This window comes from Elephas maximus, chromosome 17, assembly GCF_024166365.1.
Source record: "Elephas maximus indicus isolate mEleMax1 chromosome 17, mEleMax1 primary haplotype, whole genome shotgun sequence".
Lineage (NCBI taxonomy): Eukaryota > Metazoa > Chordata > Mammalia > Proboscidea > Elephantidae > Elephas > Elephas maximus.
In genome coordinates, this window is record NC_064835.1 from 48,651,085 (window position 1) to 48,673,123 (window position 22,039).

Sequence of the window (22,039 nt, forward strand, 5' to 3'; positions counted from 1 at the left end):
GAGTGCATCTTTTAGACCCAGGGGTTCCTACACAGAAAAGCTTCTGGTCCAGGGGAAGATTGACGAGAAAGACCTTCCTCCAGAGCTGACAGAGAGAGATAGCCTTCCGCTGGAGCTGATGCGCTGAATTTGGATTTGTAACCTACTAGATGGAAACTCTGGTAGTGTAGTGGCTAAGTGCTACAGCTGCTAACCAAAAGCTTGGCAGTGCGAATCCACCAGGTGCTTCTTGGAAACTCTATGGGGCAGTTCTGCTTGGTCCTATAGGGTCGCTATGAGTTGTAATTGACTCGATGGCAACAGGTTTTAACCTATTAGATATAGATATAATCCTGTTTGGAAATAAGATTTGTTATGTTGATTAACTTATGCCCCAGTAGGGTGGGTTCTAAATCTAATCACTTCTAAGTTATCAAAAGAGCAGATTAAACACAGAGATGCACGGGGAAGACAGATGCCAGGTGAGAGTCGTCTACAAGCCACAGAACCAAGGAATGCCTGAGACTACCTACAAAGAATGCCTGACACAGCCAAGACCCTGATTTGGACTTTTAGCCTCCAGAAATGAGAGAATAAGTTTCTGTTGTTTAAACCCACCCGCTTTTGGTATTTCTGTTACAGCAGCACTGGGAAACTGAGACAGAAAGGAATGTCCTTGTTTTTAGGACGTACTGAAATATTTAGGGGTGAAGCGTCATCACATTTTCAGCTTACTTCCAAATGGTTAAAAATAATAATGCATATTATATAATAGAATGGTTGAGCAATTACGGTAAAATGTTAACATTTGGGGATCTGGGTGAAAGGTATATGGGAATCCTTTGTATTCTTGCAGTTTTTCTGCTAAGCTTGATGCTTCGTCTGGTCGAGCCTCCACAGCCATTGTGGGGTTCACAGTGTCTGCCCTTTCTGCAGTCAGTGCTGATGTCATTTCCCACAACATTGAGCTCTCTTCAGAATTTGTTTTGCTTCCTCTGGCATCAGCAGAAAGTAGGGTAGCTTTCTTTCCCCAACTGCCTGTTCTGCTGCTGTGAGAGGGGATTTCATTCCTGGTGAGTGTCCTCGGGTATCTGCTGACAGTGACTCTGGCCAACCAGCCCTAACCCACAGATTTGTCTGGACTGAACTAGGTATACAGCTGTCCTGTGAGAGAGTACTGAATCCCCACTGTAGGCTTCTCAGCCAGAATGCAATTTTAAAAATTTATTTAAACACACTTGGTATTTATGCACAGACACCAGTGAGCTTCACCGAGGTGCGTTGGTCTAGGGCTTGCTGGCAGATAAGGCACAAGGCCCCCGGAGTGTACAGTTTACTTTAGCATTTGCCAGTTAAAGATGGGCCTCCCCTCTGCCTTGACAGAACCTCAGGTTTTATGTTTAGGGTAGTAATCCTACGTTTATTACTGTGTTCTGCATGACAAAGGGGGAGTCCCTGGGTGGTGCAAACAGTTAACACTCAGCTGCTACTGCTAACCAATTGGTTAAGTCTGGGTGGGGCGGGGGGCTCCAAAGAAAGGCCTTGAGATTTACTTCTGAAAAATGAGGCACTGAAAACCTTCTGGAGCACAGTTCTAATCTGACACACATGAGGTCAAGGAACCATGGTGACCCAGTGCTTAAGTGCTCGGCCACTAACTGAAAGGTCGTCGGTTTGAACCCACTAGCCACTCTGCGGGAGAAAAGACCTGGCAATCTGCTCCTGTAAAGATTTTGCCTAGGAAACCCTATGGGACAGTTGTGCCTTGTCACACAAGGTCGTTCAATAGCACATGCTGTCGCTGTGAGTCGGCAGCAACTGGTTTTGTTTTTTGGCATGAGAAAGGGGAGCCTTATCCAGCCCTCACTGCGTTTTATCCAATTTAGGGCAACCTTCTGTGCTTCTGGCTGGAATCTCCCGGGGTGTTTTGGGGGTGGCAGGGGCAGTTCTGACTTGAGAGCTGGATCTCTAAGCTGGGCCCTGAGGTCAGCTGCAGGGTGGTCTGCTTATCAGAATTTGGAAGGTGAGGAGTTAGTTCCTCTGCAGCTCCCCAGGCCCAGTGAACAGAACATGAGAGCAGAGGTGCTGCTTCTCTTCTTCCTTCCCATCTTTTCTGTATGGCGCTCCGTCCACAGAATTTCCTAACCTTCCTAGTGCCACCCTCTTGTCTCCAGCCATCTGTCCCCCATTCTTTCCTTCCCTTTTATCTTAAATCCACCCCCTGCCCACTTATGCCAGGTCCCTATTTCTCTCCCCTCAACTGCCGTAACAGAAGTGACAATATGTTGCACATTATTGTGCTTCCTGTTCTTACTTTAAAAAGTCAATGAGTGAGAATCATAAAATTCGAGTAAGGGAAAGGGCAATAGAAATGTTCTCTCCTAGCCCTGCTTTTATAGAGAAGCAAACATCCTCAGAGCTTATGTGACTTGCCCAAGATCAAACAGCTGAATAGTTGAGTGTTTTATTTCTTTCTTTTTCCTCCCTTAAAAATATCAAACAGATCAAGGTGCTCTTTTTTTCTAGGGTGGAAGTGGTTGACAGTCACTTGATTTTGTTCACTCCTCCCCCCAACACACACATGCTAGTTGCCATGAGCTGATTGTGACTCATGGTAACCTTGTGTGTCACAGTGGAGATGTATGTGCTCCAGAGGGTTTTTTTTTTTTAAAAGTCTCCACATGTACCATTTACTGACCTTGATTACGTTGAGTTGTGCAGCCATTCTCGCCTTCCATTTCCAAGTTGTTCCTTCCCCATTAACATAAACTGGCTGCCTCCGAAGGTTCCCGTCTAATCTTTCGAGTTGCTGTTGTCAGTTTGGTCCCCTATAGATAGTTCTTAAAAGAACATAATGCTCAAGGCGGACATTTTTTACTAGTTAAGCTAAATTGTAGTTTGGTTTGAAGAAGACTTCAAGGGAGCTCCACAGAGTTTCCAGGGGCTGATTTTTAGGAATTAGATTGCCAGGCCTTTCTTTCAGGGCACCTCTGGGTAGACCTGAACCACCAAACTTTTGGTTAACAGCCATTAACCATTTGTACCGCCCAGGGACTCCTAACACATACACACAGTGGATCTTGTTTGGAAAAATGATTCCCATTCCCAATCTCAATGTGCCTGGTACACTGTGGGCACTTGGTAAATGCCCTGCGATTGTGATATCTAGCCACATGGAAGAATCCAGCCTTCACACCTGCCTCTTGTAAGAACCATGTTGAGTTTTGGTTAGCTTTTCTGCGGTGACCTGGTTCCAGGCCACTGACCAGCGCATTCATTCGTTCATCTGTTCAACAGATATTTACTGAGTACCTTTTATGTACTAGACATAAAACATGTACTGTTTTTGGTTCTGTGGGTATAGCAGTGAACAAAATTGACAGAGTTCCTGCCCTAAGAATTTTATTGGGAGAGCAGACAGTAGGCAAATGTATATCAGTATACCCTGAAGAAAAATAAAGCAGGAAAGAGGATAACAGGGCGGAGGGGTAGGGATGCTGTTTTTGCAGAGGATGGTCAAGGAAGGAAACCCTGGTGGCCCCATAGTGGTTGCTAGCCAGAAGGTTGACAGTTCGAATCCACCAGGCACTCCTTGGAAACTCTGTGGGGCATTTCTGCTCTGTCCTATAGGGTGGCCATGAGTCGGAATCAACTCAGTGGCAACAGGTGTTTTTGGTTTGGTCAAGGAAGTCGAGTTTTGAGCCAAAGCCAGAACAAAGATGGTGAGAGAGGAAACCACATGGAAGAAGATCAGAGGGAGGGACAACTTGAGACCCCAGAGGCAGGGGTGAGTGTGAGGAACAGCAGGGGAGACCCACCTGGCTGAAGTGGTTTTGAGCCAGAGCAGGAGGAGGAGGAGGGTGGAAGAGAGGGCTCTGGATTTGACTCCGAGAGTCATTGCACTCTTAACGTCTTTGCCCCTTCAGTAAGAAAAAAAAAAAAAGCCATTGCCTTTGAGTGGATTCCGAGTCATAGCGACTTTGAGGCAGCGACTTGGAGTCCTTCAGTAAAGTCCCGGAGAAATACTGTCTGTTAGTTGCTGGGCGTGTTCTAGGTTTGGAGAATGTTTATGTATACTGAGGGCTCAGAATTAATTGCCTCTACACTCTTTTTTTTTTTTTTACACTCTTAAACCTGTAAACAGCATTGAATGATACCAATATGTTATTAACATTAGAGGAATGCTGGTCAGTTTGACTTAGCGTACTTCAGAATTATCAAAGGCCATGCATCTTGGTTGATGGTCAGAATTCCTACAATGCAGACTGCAGGTTCACAGAGCAGCATTTTTATTTCTCAGGAGGAAGATAGGTCCTTGGACCTGGCTAGGGTTGTAGGAGGACCAGTGGGTGGGGCAGGGTTTCTCTCAGAGTCCCACCCAAGTAAACCTGGGGGAACTTGCTTAAAATGCAGGTTCGGAGTTCCCACTTGGTCTACATTATATGTGCTGAGCTCAGCTGTGAGAAACTTGCTGGAGGGGAGGGTTTCCCTAAGTGTCACATCTGCATAATTTTGGGAAACTGGCTGAAAATGCAAATTCTGAGGCCCTACCTGGTCCTAACAAAAATCAAACCACTTGCCTTCCAGTCGATTCTAGTTCATGGCGACCCTATGTGTTTCAGAGTAGAACTGCTCTGTAAGGTTTTCAATGACTGTGGCCTTTTGGAACCAGATCCCCAGGCCTTTCTGCTGAGGTGCCTCTGGGTGGGTTCAAGCTGCCAACCTTTAGGTTAGTAGCCAAGCGTTTAATTGCTCGTGCCACCCAGGGATCCCTCACCTTGTCCTGCCAGCCTGGAAATTCTAGGGATCAGGTCTGGTCATCTGCCCACTCCGTGGCCTCCTCCGTGTTCATGCACAGGGTTTGTTGGAGAATCGCTGGTTAAATAGGACCGAGGCATTCGTAGTTTAAATTGAACACGTATTTTTGGAAGATGGTAGGTGTGTCAGTCAGCACAGGTATTCTCATCATTCTCTCTGTAGTTTTGATATCGTGGGTGAAAGTTCACATTCCTGAAAGATGGATTAGATGCCTGTCCAGTGGAAATAGGAAAGTACAATGTTATGGGTTTTTTCCTTCTTTTGGTGGTGAGTGAAGAGTTAAAGGTACTCTTCTTGATTAATAGGGATGAAACTTTGGGGGCTGGGGGCTCAAACTGCTTATTGAGGTCCCCAGGAGAAGACGGGCACTTGGCGGTTTTAAAATGTGCTCTGTTGACCTGGATCAGCATGTTCCTAAACGGCTCATTTTTAACTGCGCATTACTGATTGCTAACACATTGGAGACCACAAGCCATTCAGACCTGGAATGCAGGTTTCCTGCCCCCTCTGCACACCTGCCATCTGTCAGTGCGGCTGCAGGGGGCTCTGCCCAGGTCACGTGTGCGCATTCAGGCCTGTACGTGTCAGGCTTGTGCCATGGCACAGGTAAGGACATGACCACACATCTTGTGCCGTGGTAAAGGTGAGGACATGACCACACATCTTGTGCCGTGGTATAGATGAGGACATGACCACAAATCTTGTGCTCTGGTACAGGTGAAGACATGACCACACATCTGACAAATCAAGATTTTCTTGAAATTGTGCAACCCAAACAAGACAAAACAGAAAAAGCTTGGATACTGAGACTTTGTTATCATTGGTTTTTAGCCATAGCCTGTGATTTTCAATTTTGATGTTAAGTCAAATTATTCTTTAAAATTAGGCAGTATTGAAATTTTTGTATATAAAATTACTCTATATCAGAGGTTCTCAAGCAAGGACAGTTTTGCCCCCCAGGGGACATTTGCCAATGGCTGGAGAAGTTTTTTGTTGTCACAACTGTGGGTGGGTGGGGGTGCCCCTAGTGGGTGGAGGGATATTGCTAAGCATCCTGCAATGTACAGCTGGGAAACCTTGCAAAATAGCAATTGAATACCTCTTATCAGGGTAGGATTCTGAGTGAGCTTTTGTCATGGATTGAATTGTGTCCCCCCAAAATATGTGTCAACCTGGCAGTGGTTAAGAGCTTGGCTGCTAACCAGAAGATCGGTCGTTTGGAGCCACCAGTAACTCCTTGGAAACACTATTGGGCAGTTCTACTCTTTCCTCTAGGGTCGCTATAAGTCCGAATCTACTGGACAGCAATGGTCTTGGTTTTTGGTTTTGGCTAGGCCATGATTCACAGTATTGTGTGATTGTCCACCATTTTGTCATCTGAGTGATTTTCCTGTGTGCTGTAAATCCTACCTCTATGATGTTAATGAGGCAGGATTAGAGGCAGTTATGTTAATGAGACAGGACTCAATCTATAGGATTAAGTTGTGTTTTAAGTCAGTCTCTTTTGAGATAGAAAAAAGAGAATGGAGCAGAGACATGGGGACCTCCTACCACCAAGAAAGCATAGCCAGGACCACAGCACGTCCTTCGGACCTGGGGTCCCTGCGCTGAGAAGCTCCTAGACCAGGGGAGGATTAATGACAAGGACCTTCCTCCAGAGCCTACAGAGAGAAAGCCTTCCCCTGGAGCTGGCACCGTGAATTCGGACTTCTAGCCTTCTGGACTATGAGAGAATGAATTTCTCTTCGTTGAAGCCATTCATGATATTTGTGGTATTTCTGTTACAGCAGCACTTGATGACTAAGATAGCTTTCATAAAAGTAGCACTGCTAAAACTAGTTAGAGGTTGTTGTTGTTATGTGTCATCGAGTTGATTTTTGACTCATAGTAACCCAATGGGACAGAGTAAAACTGCCATGTTGGGTTTTCTTGGCTGTAATTTTTATGGAAGCAGATTGCCAAGTCTTTTCCCATAGAGCTGCTAGGTGGGTTCAAACTGCCAAACTCTGTGTTAGCAGCCAAACGCTTAACCTTTGTGCCATCAGGTCTCCTGTAGTCGTTTGAGATTAACTACCTAGGTTGTGTGGAGATGCCCATTGGATTGGGCAGACAACGGAGGAGAGGTTGAGTCCTGAAGTCAATAAGCGAAAACATGTCAACAAGTCCCTGGGTCGTGCAAATGGCTAACGTGCTTGGCTGCTAACTGGAAGGTTGGGGATTCGAGCCCATCCAGAGGTGCCTTGGAACAAATTTCCACAAAATTTGCCATTGATCCTGATGGAGCACAGTTCTACACTGACACACGTGGGGTCACCGTAAGTTGGGGTTGCCGTAAGCTGAGGTCAGCTTGGAAGGCTGCTGGTTAACAACTGGTTAACGTGTCAACAAGCACGTCTTAAGCCAAGTGTAAGGCCCTGAACAGGTGTACTCGTGATCATTTCTAACCAAATCATTGTCCTCCCACCCCCCACCTTCCCACTTCTGCAGCCACCCCTACCGCTTGTGTCCTGGTGCACATGGATGGGGCCTCTGTGAGACCACTAGGGAGCCAGCTCTGACCACACTGGGTCTGTGCCGGCCGTCCAACGCCACACTTCTGAACTGTCCGTCTCTTGCACAGCCTTCACCGTGTTGTCATAGTTACATTTCCCTGGACCCTGGGTTTCCAGAGACCAGGCTCTGTCTTCCATTTCATCTCAGATACGTGGGGGGAATCAAGGAGGTTAACTTTCAGAAAGCACTCTCTCTGTGCGTGCAGTGGGACACCCATATTCCATTTTCAGATGAAAGCAATTTAAAATGCATTTTGTTTAGGAACTCTAGTGCCACTCTTGGAAATGAAGTGTCCTGAAAGCCAGGCTTGGCATTGCCACATTACAGGGTTTGCTTAATGTTTCCTTCCCTGCTTTCCAGCATTACTTCATGCACCTCCTGCGCCCCCGCAGCCCTTGAAGGTGGGCTTTCTCCCAGGTTCACGCTCCTCAGCTCTTTCTGTTTATAGCAGCCTTCACTACCACTTTCATCCAGATGGCCCCAGATCCTGAGCTCCAGCCGTGGCAGACCCTACTATTGCCTGTTAATAGTCTGTCTCCCCTTCTTCCATACTGACAGATGTCTAATTTTGTTTGAGGAAGCAGCACGCAAGCTTATAAAAAGTTCCTGGCCGTTTTTGCAGCTGGAGGTGGCCATGTGCTGTGCTGGCCGAAAGGATGTAAGTGGAACCGGCCAGGGATTCCTAGGACGTAGGTGCCGCCCCCTCCTTCCTGGAATATGGAGATCCTCTCCCTTCTCTGGAATGTGGAGAGGGGATTGGCCATGTGCTGGTGCTAGAGGTGCAGAGGATAGCCAGTGGGGACGTTGATGGCATTGCAGAACCACTGCACCTGGTTGGCTTGTCTCTGCACTTTCTGCCCTGTAAGAAAAATAAACCCCTATTTGGTTAAAGGAATCATTAGGTGGTGCAGATGACACTAGGAAGAAAGGCCTGGCAATCTACTTCTGAAAAATCATCCATCGAGACACCTGTGGAGCACAGTTCTACTCGGACACACATGGAGTCGCCAGGAGTCAGAATCGACTCCATGTCAACTGATTATTTTACTTGATTAAAAAACCACAATAGGCAGGCTTCTGTTGCCTGCAGCCAAGTGCAGGCCCTGACCCATACGCCAGCTCCAGCTCCAGTCCCTCCTGAGAGCTTCAAGCCTGTGCTTTCAGCCTGTCCTTGGGGTTTTATCAAGCTGAGTGGCCCCCGAACATTTGTGAGTCAGCAAGGCCAAGCTGACCTCACTGTCACCGCAGTTCCTCTTCCTTGTTGTGGCTTCTCTCCACAAAGGCACTGCTGTCTCCCTGCCCCCTGAGTTAACTTTCCTCCTGTCCACCCATTGCCAGATGCCCTTCCTCTCCACCTCCCTGGCAGCATCTTTGCTGAGGTCCAGGGATTTTTTCACTGAGAGCGCTGCCATAGCCTCTTCGCTGGCCTCCCTGTCCCGGGCTCACCACCCTCCTCGTCTGCTGCTCCATGTGTGTTTCCTGTCCCCTCAACAGGCCCCGACCTTCTGCCATCTTCCTTACTTCACCCCGATGACCTGTCTTAGGCCCGAAGCAGGGATTTATGCAGGGAGGTCTGGGGGAGGGGAAGTGAGGGCAGAGGGTGGGGTTGGGAGAGGTGCTGAGCACAGCTGTGGTCTCAGCTGATCCTTCCAGAAGCCCTGGAGCTAGAATTGCCCCACAGAGGGCCCCTCCTCGAGTCAAGGGGACCCTCCTTTTGTACCCCAGTCAGTCAGTCATTGGCTCTGTGGACAGAGGAGAGAGATGCAGAGAAGGGGGCAGCTGGTGCTGGAGGCAGCTGGCACTCACGGCAGGTCCATTGCAGCATCGAGCGTCCAGTTCCCGGCCTCGCTGTCTGTCCCTTGCAGCCTACCGTGCATACTGCCACAGACCAGTCTTCCTTCTATCCTGAGGATCATACACAGCTGTCACCATCCTAGATACCCCAGAGAGGAGTCTGGGGCACCGACAAACCACAGCCCCATCCTCATTCCTGCTTATACCCCTATCCCTTGCCTTGCTTTCTTGGCCATTCGCAGTCATTTACCATCCCTCACTCTGGCTAGGCCTCTGTGCTTGGCTCCTGACGTCCGTCCTTCTGCCCACAGAGAGGCCCTCCCTGCTCTCCCAGCTCCTCTGCCCTCCCTCTCTGCTGCAGCTCTCAGCTGGCTCTTGTGCCTTCTTTCTGACACTTTAACCTGTGCTCTTCGCTGTCTCTCCTGAGGCAGGCTTTTCCTCCCTGGCTCCTGTTCTCCTTCTCAAGTGGAGTTCCTCACCTGAACACAAAACCCCAAAAGTGACTTGAGTGGCTGTTTTCTCAGCTTGCCCGAGGATGGCACGTAACTCGTGCCACCCTGGCTGCCCAGAAGAAGTTAATTGGGTCTGCCCGGTGACGCCCTTAGGGCTTAATTCTCCTGTACCTGCTGGCACAGCTGACTGTTCTGCTGAGCCCCTGTTCACGTTTCCAGCTGCGTGCTGGGCACTTTCACTTGGTTATTTATGATGTCAAGCTCACTGCACTGACATCACTAACCTACTAAAACTTCACCATCATCCCTGTTTCTTGCCATAATCAGGACCCCAGATTCCTCTTTGTGTGCTCTGTTTTCATCATTTCTTGGTAGATTCCTCTCTTCTGCCACCTCCTCACCAGGGTGGTCCTCAGGCTCCTTCCCAGGCCACCGCAGCAGTGAGCATCCAGTTTCTGACCTCGCTATCTGTCCCTTGCACCGTAAAATGCACACTGCAGCAGACCAGTCCTCCCTCTGTCCTACTGTGATGTCCTTCTGTGCTTAGAAACCTCCAACTGTAAGGGCATGCGCTTTAGATGGCCAGATTAACGCCTCGTGTTCCCTGGAGTAGCTTCATTATTTTTTAAAAAATGCATACAGGCATATGTACATATCCACTGGTTGTTCCAAGACCTTCCTAAGCACTCATCTCGGGGAAGAGCCGTGAACTTGAAGGTGGGTAGATCTGGGATGGAATTCTCAGCCTATCTGCATACTCACAGGTGACCTTCGTTGGGTTAATGCAGATGGCGATCCAGTGAAGTAGGTCCTTTTAGGATCCAGTGAGATAACATATAGCTTCTCCCTCCCAGTAAATGTTCATACCCTTCTCAGTCTTGCGCTGGTAATTGTCTGTACAGTAAATTGGGTGACTCATCACCTACTGCTTTGTGGCATCTATTCTGCTCTTGTCTTGAATTGTTAATTCTTCATTCTGTAAGTATGTATGGTGCTAGTTCTCCAAAAGGAGGGGAAGTCTGGGCCTTGCCCTTACGTCTCTTCATACAGGCACTGTTTCTTCATACAGGTACTGATGAGAATCTGTTACTTTTTAGGTAAAGAGAAAAATATAATTTTGAAAGTCAGGCCCTTTTGTGCATTAAAATGGTTGTCGGAGCATGACGCAGCAGCTGTTGCTGTGGCGTCTGAGGGAGAAGGGGTCACAGGTATAAGCCCCCTTGACCCCAGCATTTAGGAAGGGATGGCAGGGGAAGAGCTGCTTGTGAAAGACGGGGAAGGAGCAGCCAGAGAGACAGAAGAGAACAGGAGGGCTCTGCAGGACAAAGAAAGCAGGCCAGCCCGTGGTGACGGCCTGCCAGCACAAAGACTTTGGAGAAACGCCTGTAACCACGAGCACCTCTCGTAAGAAACTGAATATTCATTCAGTAAATAGGTATTGGGTGTCCACTGTGTGCCTCTTACAACATTCTGTTGTTGTTTTGTGCCGTCAAGTCACTTCCGACTCATGGTGACCCTATGTGTTATGGAGTAGAACTGCTCCATAGGGTTTTCTTGGCTATATAGTCTTTACAGAAGCAGATCTCCAGACCTCTTCTTCTGTGATGCCTCTGGGTGAGTTTGAACCGCCAACCTGTCAGTTACCAGCTGAGTGCAAACTGCACCGCTCAGAGACCTTTACAGTACTCTAGGCTCTGTGAGTACACTGGAGTCCCCATGTAGTACAAACGATTAATCGCAAGTCAATGCAAGTCCACCCAGTGGTGCCTCAGAAGAAAGGCCTGGCAAAAAATCAGCCATTGAAAACCCTATGGAGGGACTTCTAAGTCAATTGGCAAAATAATTCCATTAGGAAAACATTCTGCATCCCACTTTGAAATGTGGCGTCTGGGGTCTTAAACACTAACAAGCGGCCATCTAAGATGCATCAATTGGTCTCAACCCACCTGGAGCAAAGGAGAATGAAGAACACCAAGGTCACATGACAACTAAGAGCCCAAGAGACAGAAAGGGCCACATGAACCAGAGACTTACCTCACCCTGAGACCAGAAGAACTACTTGGTGCCCGGCCACAACCAATGACTGCCCTGACAGGGAGCACAACAGAGAACCCCTGAGGGAGCAGGAGATCAGTGGGATGCAGACCCCAAATTCGCATAAAAAGACCGGACTTAATGGTCTGACTGAGACTAGAGGAATCCCGGTGGTCATGGTCCCCAAACCTTCTGTTGGCCCAGGACAGGAACCATCCCCGAAGACAACTCATCAGACATGAAAGGGACTGGACAGCGGGTGGGAGAGAGATGCTGATGAAGAGTGAGCTACTTGTATCAGGTGGACACTTGAGACTGTGTTGGCATCTCCTGTCTGGAGGGGAGATGGGAGGGTAGAAAGGGTTAGAAACTGGCAAAATTGTCACGAAAGGAGAGACTGGGAGGGCTGACTCATTAGGGGGAGAGTAAGTAGGAGCGTGGAGTAAGGTGTATATAAGCTTGTGTGTGACAGACTGACTTGATTTGTAAAGGTTCACTTAAAGCTCAATAAAAATCATTAAAAAAAAAGAAAACCCTATGGAGCACAGTTCTACTCTGACACACTTGGGGTCACCATGCATCAGAATCAACTCCGTGGCAACTGGTTTTGGTGAATACAGTGGAGAGCAAAGCAAAGACCGCCTATTCCTTGGAGTCTACATTCTAGTGGGGGAGACGAGAGACAGATGTATAGTCATGTGCCGCATAACGTCCATCTGACCGCATATATGTCCGTGATCTGATAAGGTTATAATAGAATTCAGAAGTCCCAATTGGGGAACAGGATATAGCGGACACAACGGGATGTGGCGGATGCAGCAGCTTTCCGCACACACATTTGTATCCCATGTCTCTTGTATACAAAGTGATTGCGCTGCCAGGCATACACTGGTACAGTGCATATATAACCTGTAATACATGTGTCTTTATAGTCATAATAAAGGCCCACGTGACTGGCTTATGTATGCACTCTGCTGTACTATCTGTCCTCACTTTGATGTGAGCTTTCTCTGCTTATAGATAAAAAGTGTGTTGTGTAACAGTGTGTGTTTGGACTCATAGGCAGCAACATCCGATCTTGTGTATTATGGTCTCTTGAGTGTTGTAGCGTTATCTCCCTGTTTAATTTTCTTTCGAAAATATTGCGGTGAAGTGCGTCATGGCTCCCACGCACAGCAGAACCACTGCTGGTGGTAGCAGCAGCAAGAGGCAAAGGAGAAGTACCGATTTGGAAGTGAGACAGAAGGTTATTATTAAACAACAGGAAGATGGAAAATCAGTGACTGCTGTTTGCACAACGTCCAGGTTACATAACATCCTGTTTCACAGAGTATATCATGGATTTAAGTGACCCATGACTGTATATTAAAAAATTAAAAATATGTACGTCTCATGATAAGTGCTGTAAAGACAAAATAAAGCATATATATGGGAATATCCACATACGCAGTTTTGGTAAGTGGGGCTTATCTGTCGTTGTGTTATTATTCTTGCCTAAGCCATCTGTGGGAAACCCTGGTGGCATAGTGGTTTAAAGAGCTATGGCTGCTAACCGAAAGGTCGGCAGTTGGAATCCACCAGGCACTCCTTAGAAACCCTATGGGGTAGTTCTGCTCTGTTCTGTAGGGTGGCTATGAGTCCGAATTGACTTGATGGCAACAGGTAAGCCTTCTGTATATGATGTGAATCCACTGAGTTGGGTAGCGGGTCTAATCGCTAAAATCAGCAGAGGCTGGGTGTGTCCATGCACACCATTGGCTGATGGGCGCTTAGTTTGGGGAAGGCTTTGGTGACTGAATCCTCTTTCTTCTCCAGCTAATGCTGCAGTGCCAGGCCAGATCAGACCAGAGTCTAGCCCTCTGAAAAGAAGGGGCCTCTGTTACCATCAGTCTGTCCATTGACTGGCTCACCACCTTTTTGGAAGCCCTCTCGATGCTTAAGCAGAGCTGGACTTGAGGGGCTTCCACACAAGGGGGGTGACCCAGCCTCTGCTGCTGAGGCAAGCCGGACTGGCTGAGTGTCAACACTCTCTGTTTTCTCTCTCCATATTTTTTCCAGCTCAGTAGACACGTGGTGCTTTCGTAATGAAGCTCCTCTTGAAAATCTAGTCATTTCTTTGTTTTTTCAGTTTTAAATACTTGATTTATGAGTTATTGTCCTTAACATACTAAAGGGATGATGAAAGATTCCTAAAAAAATTTTGTTTGGGTGGCTTTCAAATGTCTTCTCTTCATAGCTTAAGGATTTCTCCCCCCGCCCCATGAAAATAACTTTCATTTTTCAGAAATGAGAGCAGTAATATACAGAATTCAGGTAGTGTGAAAAGAAATGCAGAAAGAGAAATGAGCGCACCCACAGCTGCACTACCTGTTGACAACGTGCAAGTGTACCTTCTTCCAGTTATTTTTATTCCTGTATACACTTGTGGATACAGAAACAGTCTTCCCTACATTCTGATCATTTTTATCAGCTAAAAGTGTAATTACCGTTGAAATTAATGGGGCACAGTTTATCTAATAGTTAACAAAGCATGCCTGCAGCTCAGTGTTTATGTAATGGAAGCTTGAATTGCAACCCCTTCTCTGCCAAACAGAACGTTAAAGGTAAAAGAAATGAATGAAAACAGTGCAGGTGCTGCTGAGACCGTCAGCTATCAACTGGTAAACCCAGGTTCTTGAGAGGGGACCCTGAGGCCACCTAGTATCAGCTGTGTGTCTGTGAAGATGACCCAGGCTGGCCCTCCTTTTGTGGTGCTGAGGAGTGTGGAACCCAAATGGTCCCTTGTAAATCAAAAGAAATGCCTTCTAAGCCCAAGTAAGGGGACTCAGTGAAACTCAAATTCTCGTACCTTCAGTGGATACATTCCAGGAGATGACTCTGTGTGTGCAAATAAATTTTTACGAAAAACGCTTTTTTCATCTTGCATCTTTCTGACAGTAAATGTTAGTACATAACACTTCAAGCTAGTTTTTTCTCAAGCTTTGATGTTTATGTGAATCACCTGGAAAGCTCGTTAAGATGCAAATTGATTCAGTAAGCCTGGGGTGGGGCCTGAGACTCTGCATTTTTAACCTGCCCCCAGGTGGCGAGGATACTGCCATCATGGGCCACACTTTGTGTTGTTGTTCTTCTTATTGTCAGTTGCCCTTGAGTCATTTCCAACTCAGGGCAGCCCCACGTGTCCAGAGTAGAACTGCTCCATAGGTTTTCAAGGCTGTGACCTTGCTGAACCAGACCACGAGGCCTCTCTCCCGAGGAGTCACTGGGTGGGTTCAGAATGTCAGCGTTGTGGCTAGTAAAAAAAAAAAGTAGTCAGCGTTAATCGTTGGCGTCGTGTCGGGACTTCTGTACCTTTTTGTAGGAAGGCTTTACTGAATGAGTAGTATTCCCTACAGTTTGTACTATCATTTACCGACAAGTTCTCCACTGTTGAACATTTTAGGTGTTTCAGTAGACCTTATACTTTATTCTTTACCATTAACATTTCTGTTAACATTCAGTTTTAATTTTAACCATGTACTGGGTTGAAGTGTTCTCCCAAAATTCATGTTCTCCCCAGAACCTCAGAAAATGGCCTTATTTGGAAATAGCTCCTTTGCAGATGTGATTAGTTAAGTCACAGTGAGGTCAGACTGGAGTAGGGTGAGCCCTACACCAGTGCCTGGTGTCCTTACAAGAAGGAAGGAGACAGACAGACAGACACAGGGAAAACACCATGTGACCGGCAGAGATTGGAGAGATGGCGTCTATAAGCCAAAGAACGCCAAGGATTGCCACCAGCAAACACCAGTAGCTAGGAGACGGACATGGAACAGATTCTCCGCTAGAGTCTTCAGGGAGAGCATGGCCTTCTGGCCTCCAGGACTCTGTGGTGGTATACTTCTGTTGTTTTACACCTCCCAGTCTGTGGCACTTCGTTGCAGGAGCCCTAGGAAGCTGAGACAGCTTCACTGGGAAAACACTCTTCTTGGAAGTTTATCTTGTTTGATGACAGGCCAGAGACATATCATACTGCACGTACTGTTCAATCTGAGCTGTTCCTAAGGGCCTGCTGTGTGCCAAGCCCTGTCCTGGGTGTTGGAGATACAAAAAAAATGAACAGTTCATCGGCAGGGGTCTGAGGCCATTTCCGGCCTTTAGTTAGCTAGTTCTTACCCGCAACTTCTGGCATAGCTGACTAAAAGACTGAGATGGCCTCAGATCCCTGCCAGATGGATTGTATATAATGAGACTGCTGATAAGGGTAATGAAAAAATTAGAAATGGATAATGGTAATGATTGTACACCATGGGGAACATCACTGAATTGTAGACATAAAAATGGTGGAAATGGTGAAGGTTGTTATATAAATTTCACCACAGTAAAGATTTTTTTTTTTTTAATTAAATATAGGCAATGGGACCAAAAAAAAAAAAAAAGATAGCAGGCACCTGTGACTTCCCTATCTGTGTGGCACTAATAGCAACAACAACCAGTCTATAGCGTTCGTTCTGTGCAGCCACTGTTCTCAGCGGTTGGCATATTACGTCTCGTATGTGCCTCATAACCACCCCATGGATAGGTAATATTATACCCACTTTACAGATGAGGAGACTGAGCTACAGTAACTTGCCCAAAGCTTCACAACTGGTGGGTAGATGAGCCAGGGTTGGAACCCAGGAGTTCAGGGTTGTAGATTTTAGCCTCTCCTGTGACCTTCTCCAGTTTGATTAAAAAAAAAAAATCAACTTTTTTTGTGTTTTGAGTGTTTGAGTGGATTCTCTGTCTGGTATGTGACAGTGACTGTGGTGATGAGAGAAGGAAGGATTAGGACTGTAGACCCTCCGTGACCTCCAGAGCACCTCCTTTCCTTGCTTGATTACTTTCCTGAGAGTGGCAGCTGAGAGTCACCCATGCAGCAGTCAGCGTTCAGCAGAAACCACTATAGATCATAGACCGTTCAGGCAGAGAGAGCTGTATACAGGGGATTGATTACAAAGATGCTGAAAGAACTGCAGATGCCAAAGTGGGCAGGAAGTATTACCCAGAGACCAGAAAGTGGCTCTTGCCCCCTGGGCTGTATATGTACTTGTCACAAAGCTCCTGGAAGTGACACTGTGTCCACCCAGTAGAGCCTAGGGTCCTGGATGCCCAAAGTGGCTGCTAGAGCTGCCATGGCCTGCTGCCACTGCAGCCACTGCCGGAGGCTCCACCAAGATGGGAGTAGGAAAGACATTTTCTTTCCTCTTGTCTCCCAGTCTTTCACCAGCACATCCCAGGGTCAAAACTTAACAGGAAGCCAGCTGACAAGAGAGACTCTGGGAGTTTATAGGCTTACTGCCCCAGCGTAGAGAAGAGGGCAGAAGAGAGCTGAGAGCCAGCAGACACTAGGCAGCACACTAATGACAGGCCAGGGGCCAGCCAGGGCTCTTTCTATTACTCTCACCATGGTCAGGTTTGTTCTCTGGAGGTCCACTGTGGTATGACTTGAGCGTCTGATCATAAAGACACAGGCATCTTAGAAACTTTAGCTTTATATATGCAGGGTCACTGAGAGTAAGAATCAACTTGATGGAGGTGGGTTTGGTCCTAGGTAGTCTGCTGGTTCCCACCACTTGGCTAGTGTACATCAGAGAACCACAGAGCCATGGGGTTGGAAAACCTTCCAGGGTCTCAGTTGTTCTCATTTGTCACTTAAGAATTCAGTAGCCTCTTCAGCCCAGGTATACAGGTATCTCCTGCATTTCAAAAGTTGGCTTTACTCCACTTACCTTTTACAAAAGACCTATATTAGTACCTGTTTTTGCTAACTAAAATCCGAAGAGGATTTTCGCTTTTATGAAAAAAAAAAAAAAAGGCCAAAAGCGGAAATAGCGTTCAGCATTTGTTTTGCAGTGAGCAGTTAAAGAGGCAGCGTGCACTCCAAACAGTGAGAGTGGCGTCTCCAAGCTCCTTCCCAGGAACGAAACTCAGCTTCAAGCTGCCAGAGCTTTGACTGTGTCTGTGAGCACCGCGCTTTATAGTGATTTATCTTGTGCTTCCGTTAGCAAGATGTGTCCTAAGGTACCAGAAAAGCCTAAAAAGCCTTGGTAGGTTACGTTTCGGGTCTGGGAATCCTCAAAAAAAAATTTCCCTTATAAGTTAACAGTAATTGTTTCTTCGCTTTGCATCGTTTTGGCTTACAAAAGGTTTCATAGGACCGCTCTACTTTTGGATAGCGGGGGAAACCTGTAATGAGGTCCTTGGCACTACTTTTTGAAATTACTCCAATGGAATGATACATGGCTATAAAAATCATTGCACTATAGCGCTGTGCAGCCAGAACATAGAATTGGAGTAGAGGGAGAGATTGTTTACAATAGAAAAAGATGAGATATTTGAGTATCCGTTTAGTTTAAGATACAAGATTTTTGTTTTTCCTGAAGAAAATGGCACAGCCCTAATTGGGGATATAAAATGAATAATGAGATATAACTTCCTCCTAGCCGAAAGACTAAGACATTATTTCCTAAATTGATATATACATTTATCACAACAGCAATGGTGCTTAAATTAGTTAGGATATAACTTTGCTTTTAATTAACAATACAGGCAGTTCCCGGTTTATGAATGAGATTCATTCCTAAGCCTGCCTTTAAGTCAAATTTGTGGGTAGGTTGGAGCAGGGCCATACGGTTTTTATTTAGCATCAGTCAAATGTTTGTCTTAGTATATAGTATATATTTTACCTTTCTATACATATAAAAGAAACCCTGGTTGCGTAGTGGTTAAGTGCTAACCAAAGGGTCGGCAGGTCGAATCCACCAGGCGCTCCTTGGAAACTCTATGGGGCAGTTCTACTCTGTCCTATAGGCTCGCTATGAGTGGGAATCGACTCAACAGCACAGGGTTTGGTTTTGGTTTATGCGTATAAAGGAGCCCAGGTGGCACAGTGGTTAAGAGCTACAGCTGCTAATCAGAAGGTCAGCAGTTTGAATCCACCAGCCGCTCCTTGAAAACCGTATGGCGCTGTTCTACTCTGTCCCATAGGGTCACTATGAGTCAGAGTCGACTCAATGGTAACCGATTTGGTTTTTTTTTTTTTTCTTTTTTGATGCATATAAAACACTGAAGAAATACTTCAAATACACTAAAATATCTTATAGTAATACACTACATAATGTTGTTGTTATGTGCCATCGAGTCGATTCTGACTCATAGCCACCCGATAGGACAGGGTAGAATTACCCCATAGGGTTTCCAAGGAGTAGCTGTTGGATTTGAACTGCCGATCTTTTGGTTAGCAGCCTGAGCTCTTAACCACTGTGCCACCATGGCTCCAATAATAATACAGTAATAATAAAATAGCTACATACAGTACCGAACTGAAGAGAGCATGAAAGAATCTGTGCGTATGAGTAGGTATACAGTATTGTAAAAAAAAAAAATCGAACAGTTCTTAAAGCAGTTTAGATAGGAAAACGAGATCATGATTAAAAGTTAACATGAACCATTGTATTTAACTCAAATTTTTAATACAGTAGGCTTCATGGCAGTCCGTTCTTAAGTTGTCTGTAATCGGATGTTCGTAACCCAGGGACTGCCTGCAGCTTCACAAGATGGAACTTTATTTCTCCGTCATAGACCAGTCTAGAGGCAGGCAGTCTAGAGGTGGCTCTGCCCTATGGGGGTGTCCAGAGCCCAGGGTCCTTCTCTCCTGTTGCTTCACCATTCCTCTGTGTGGTCCAGAGTGGCTCATTGTGTGTCAGCGTTTCAGCCAGCAGAAAGGGGGAGTATGCCAAGGGATGCACCCTGGGAGGCGTCCGTGTCACTTCTACTTGCATCCCATTGGCTAGACCTTAGTCACAAGGCCACATCTAGCTCCAAGGGAGCTGGGAAATGTAGTCTTTGTTCTGGGACGCCATATGCCCAGCTAAAAATCCAGAGTTCTGTTAAGTTGAGGGAGTCCCTGGATGGTGCAAACAATTTAACACTCTCTGCTGCTAACTGAAATGTTGGCCGTTCAAGTCCACCCAGAGGTGCCTTGGAAGAAAAGCCTGGCAGTCTACTTCTGAAAAATCAGCCACTGAAAACCCTATGGAGCACAGTTCTATTCTGGCACAGTGGGGTTGCCATAGGTCCACATTGACTCAATGGCACCTGGCTGTTAAGTTGAGAGGAAGGAGAGAACTGATGGGGAAACATACCAATTTCTGCTGCAGTACCCGTCTTTACCCCTCAGAATGGAAACCCTGGTGGCATAGTGGTTAAGTGCTACCGGTGCTAACCAAGAGGTCGGTAGTTCAAATCCTCCAGGCATTCCTTGGAAATTCTATGTGGCAGTTCTACTCTGTCCTATAGTGTTGCTATGAGTCGGAATCAACTCGACGGCAGTGGGTTTGGTTTTTTGGTTTTTGGTTTACCCCTCAGAATATTATATAGAACTTTACAGATTGAGAGTGAAACTAGTTCAAAAGAATAAATAGGCAAGCAGACCTGAGAACACATTTTTTCAAAGAAACATTTCTCTAAAACTTTGCAGTTGTTATATTGTGATGTAGTTGTGGATTCACATGCAGTTTTAAGAAATAATACAGAGAGGTCCCCTGCGCATTTTACTCAGTTTCCCTCAATGGCAGCGTCTTGAAAAATGAGTGCAGTATCGTAGCCAGGATATTGACGTGGATGCAGTCAAGGTACTAAGCGTTTCCATCACCACAAAGAATCCCTCAAGTTGCCCTTTTATAGCCGTACCTACCTCTAGCCCCTCCCAAACCTTTGACAGCTGCAAATCTGTTCTTCAATTGTATAATTTTGTCATTTTGTGACCCCAGTACTCCTCAGCCTGTTTTCTCCTTTTCAAAATGGGCGACTGAAAGCTTGACATAACTAACACCATGATAAACCTGTAACTTCTTCTTCTGCCTGCCTCCTCCTTCGCATACCTCTGTTAATGACTTTGTTTTGACCTAATGTTAATGACTTTGTTCTTTGTTTTAATCTGATGCAAATAACTTGGTGACTTACAGCCCCCCACAAGAAAATCAGAGCCCAGGTGTCTGATATGCATGTCTTTAGCCTGATAAAGAGTCTTTTGTCACTATCTCCTAATGAAAAACCCCAGGCGACTACAAAGACACTTCTAACCCTTGTAAAATCCTGTATAAGCTCTGATGTAAAATTGCTCTTTGGGACTCCATAGAGACAGCCCTTGTGCTGCCGGTCCCCGGTGATGTGGTGATGTATGCATCTCCTTAATAAACTTTCTCACTTTTTCTGACTTGGAGTATGTTTCATTGGCTCAACTGCTCCAGGGCACGGACCCTAACTGGGTAACAATTGCACGAGTGTGATATAAATGGAATCATGCAATACACCACCTTTTCGTACTGGCTGTTTTCACTCGAGGTTCATCCAGATTGTTGTATATATCAATATTCATTTTATTGCTGAGTACCATTCCATGATATGACTGTACCACCTAAAGGCTCTTTTTAAAAACTTGTCTCTTCTGACCCTGTTCTCCTCCCCTCTCTTCACAGCGATGCCGAGTGAGTATAACTGTGTGAAACTGAGAAGCGATTGCTCAAGACCTTCCCTGCCATGGTACACCCGAGCTCAGAATAAGATGAGAAGACCCAACTTGTTGTTCAAAAACATTGTCAAGTAAGTCTAGCCCCTCTGACCGTAAGCGCCCCCTGATTTTGGTGAACTGTGTAGAACTGGGAGAAAAATTCAGTGAAAGCCCTGAAGATGGCTGATGTTGGAAAAGCATACTTGGTCAAAGAGACTAACAGGGATCATTTAAAAGGACATCTGAGGAAAGAGTCAGCATGCTGCTGGAATGTGTCCTTGCCTCTAGCTGCTGCACTGTGTCCTGGCAGGGAGACGGTCAGGCTCTGATACTTGCCCTCAGGCCCGAGAGAACAGCTCTGAGTTACGCTGCTCACTGTGTCATTATTTAACAAAAGAGGACTTTTTCCTGTATGTATTTTAAGGTAATCTACAATGTGCTTTATTAAAATTCTTTCAGCTGCTAACCAAAAGGTCGACTATTCAAACCCACCAGCAACTCCACAGGAGAAAGATGTGGCAGTCTGTGCAGGTAAAGGTTACAGCCTTGGAAACCCTATGGGACAATCCTACTCTGTCCTATAGGGTCATTATGAGTCAGAATCGACTTGACAGCAGTGAGTTGTTTTTTTTTTTTTTTTAGGACATTTGAGTAACATCAAATATTAAATACTAAAAAGGATGGAGTGAGTCTCTGGATGGTATAAATGGTTAGCGCTCAGCTGCTGACCGAAAGGCTGGAGATTTGAGTCTACCCAGAGGTACCTCAGAAGAACGGCCTAGAGATCTACTGACAAAGCAGCCATTGAAAACCCTGTGGTGCAGTTCTACTCTGGCACACACGGGGTCACCATGAGTCAGAGCCGACTTGGTAGCAG

General features: G+C 46.2%; 1 protein-coding gene across 6 annotated transcripts in view; it reads left to right on the forward strand.

Annotated features, from left to right (window-relative positions):
- The window catches only part of ST3GAL5 (ST3 beta-galactoside alpha-2,3-sialyltransferase 5), a 67,302-nt gene that overhangs the window by 18,836 nt on the left and 26,427 nt on the right, over positions 1–22,039 (forward strand). For 4 of the 6 annotated variants that reach the window (XM_049857606.1, XM_049857608.1, XM_049857609.1 and 1 more), the window contains one exon: positions 21,131–21,254. In XM_049857606.1, the coding sequence (XP_049713563.1) occupies positions 21,131–21,254 (124 nt within the window). Of the gene's footprint in view, positions 1–21,130; positions 21,255–21,621; positions 21,694–22,039 lie in introns of those variants that run through there. The other 2 variants (XM_049857610.1, XM_049857612.1) reach the window with 2 other exon arrangements.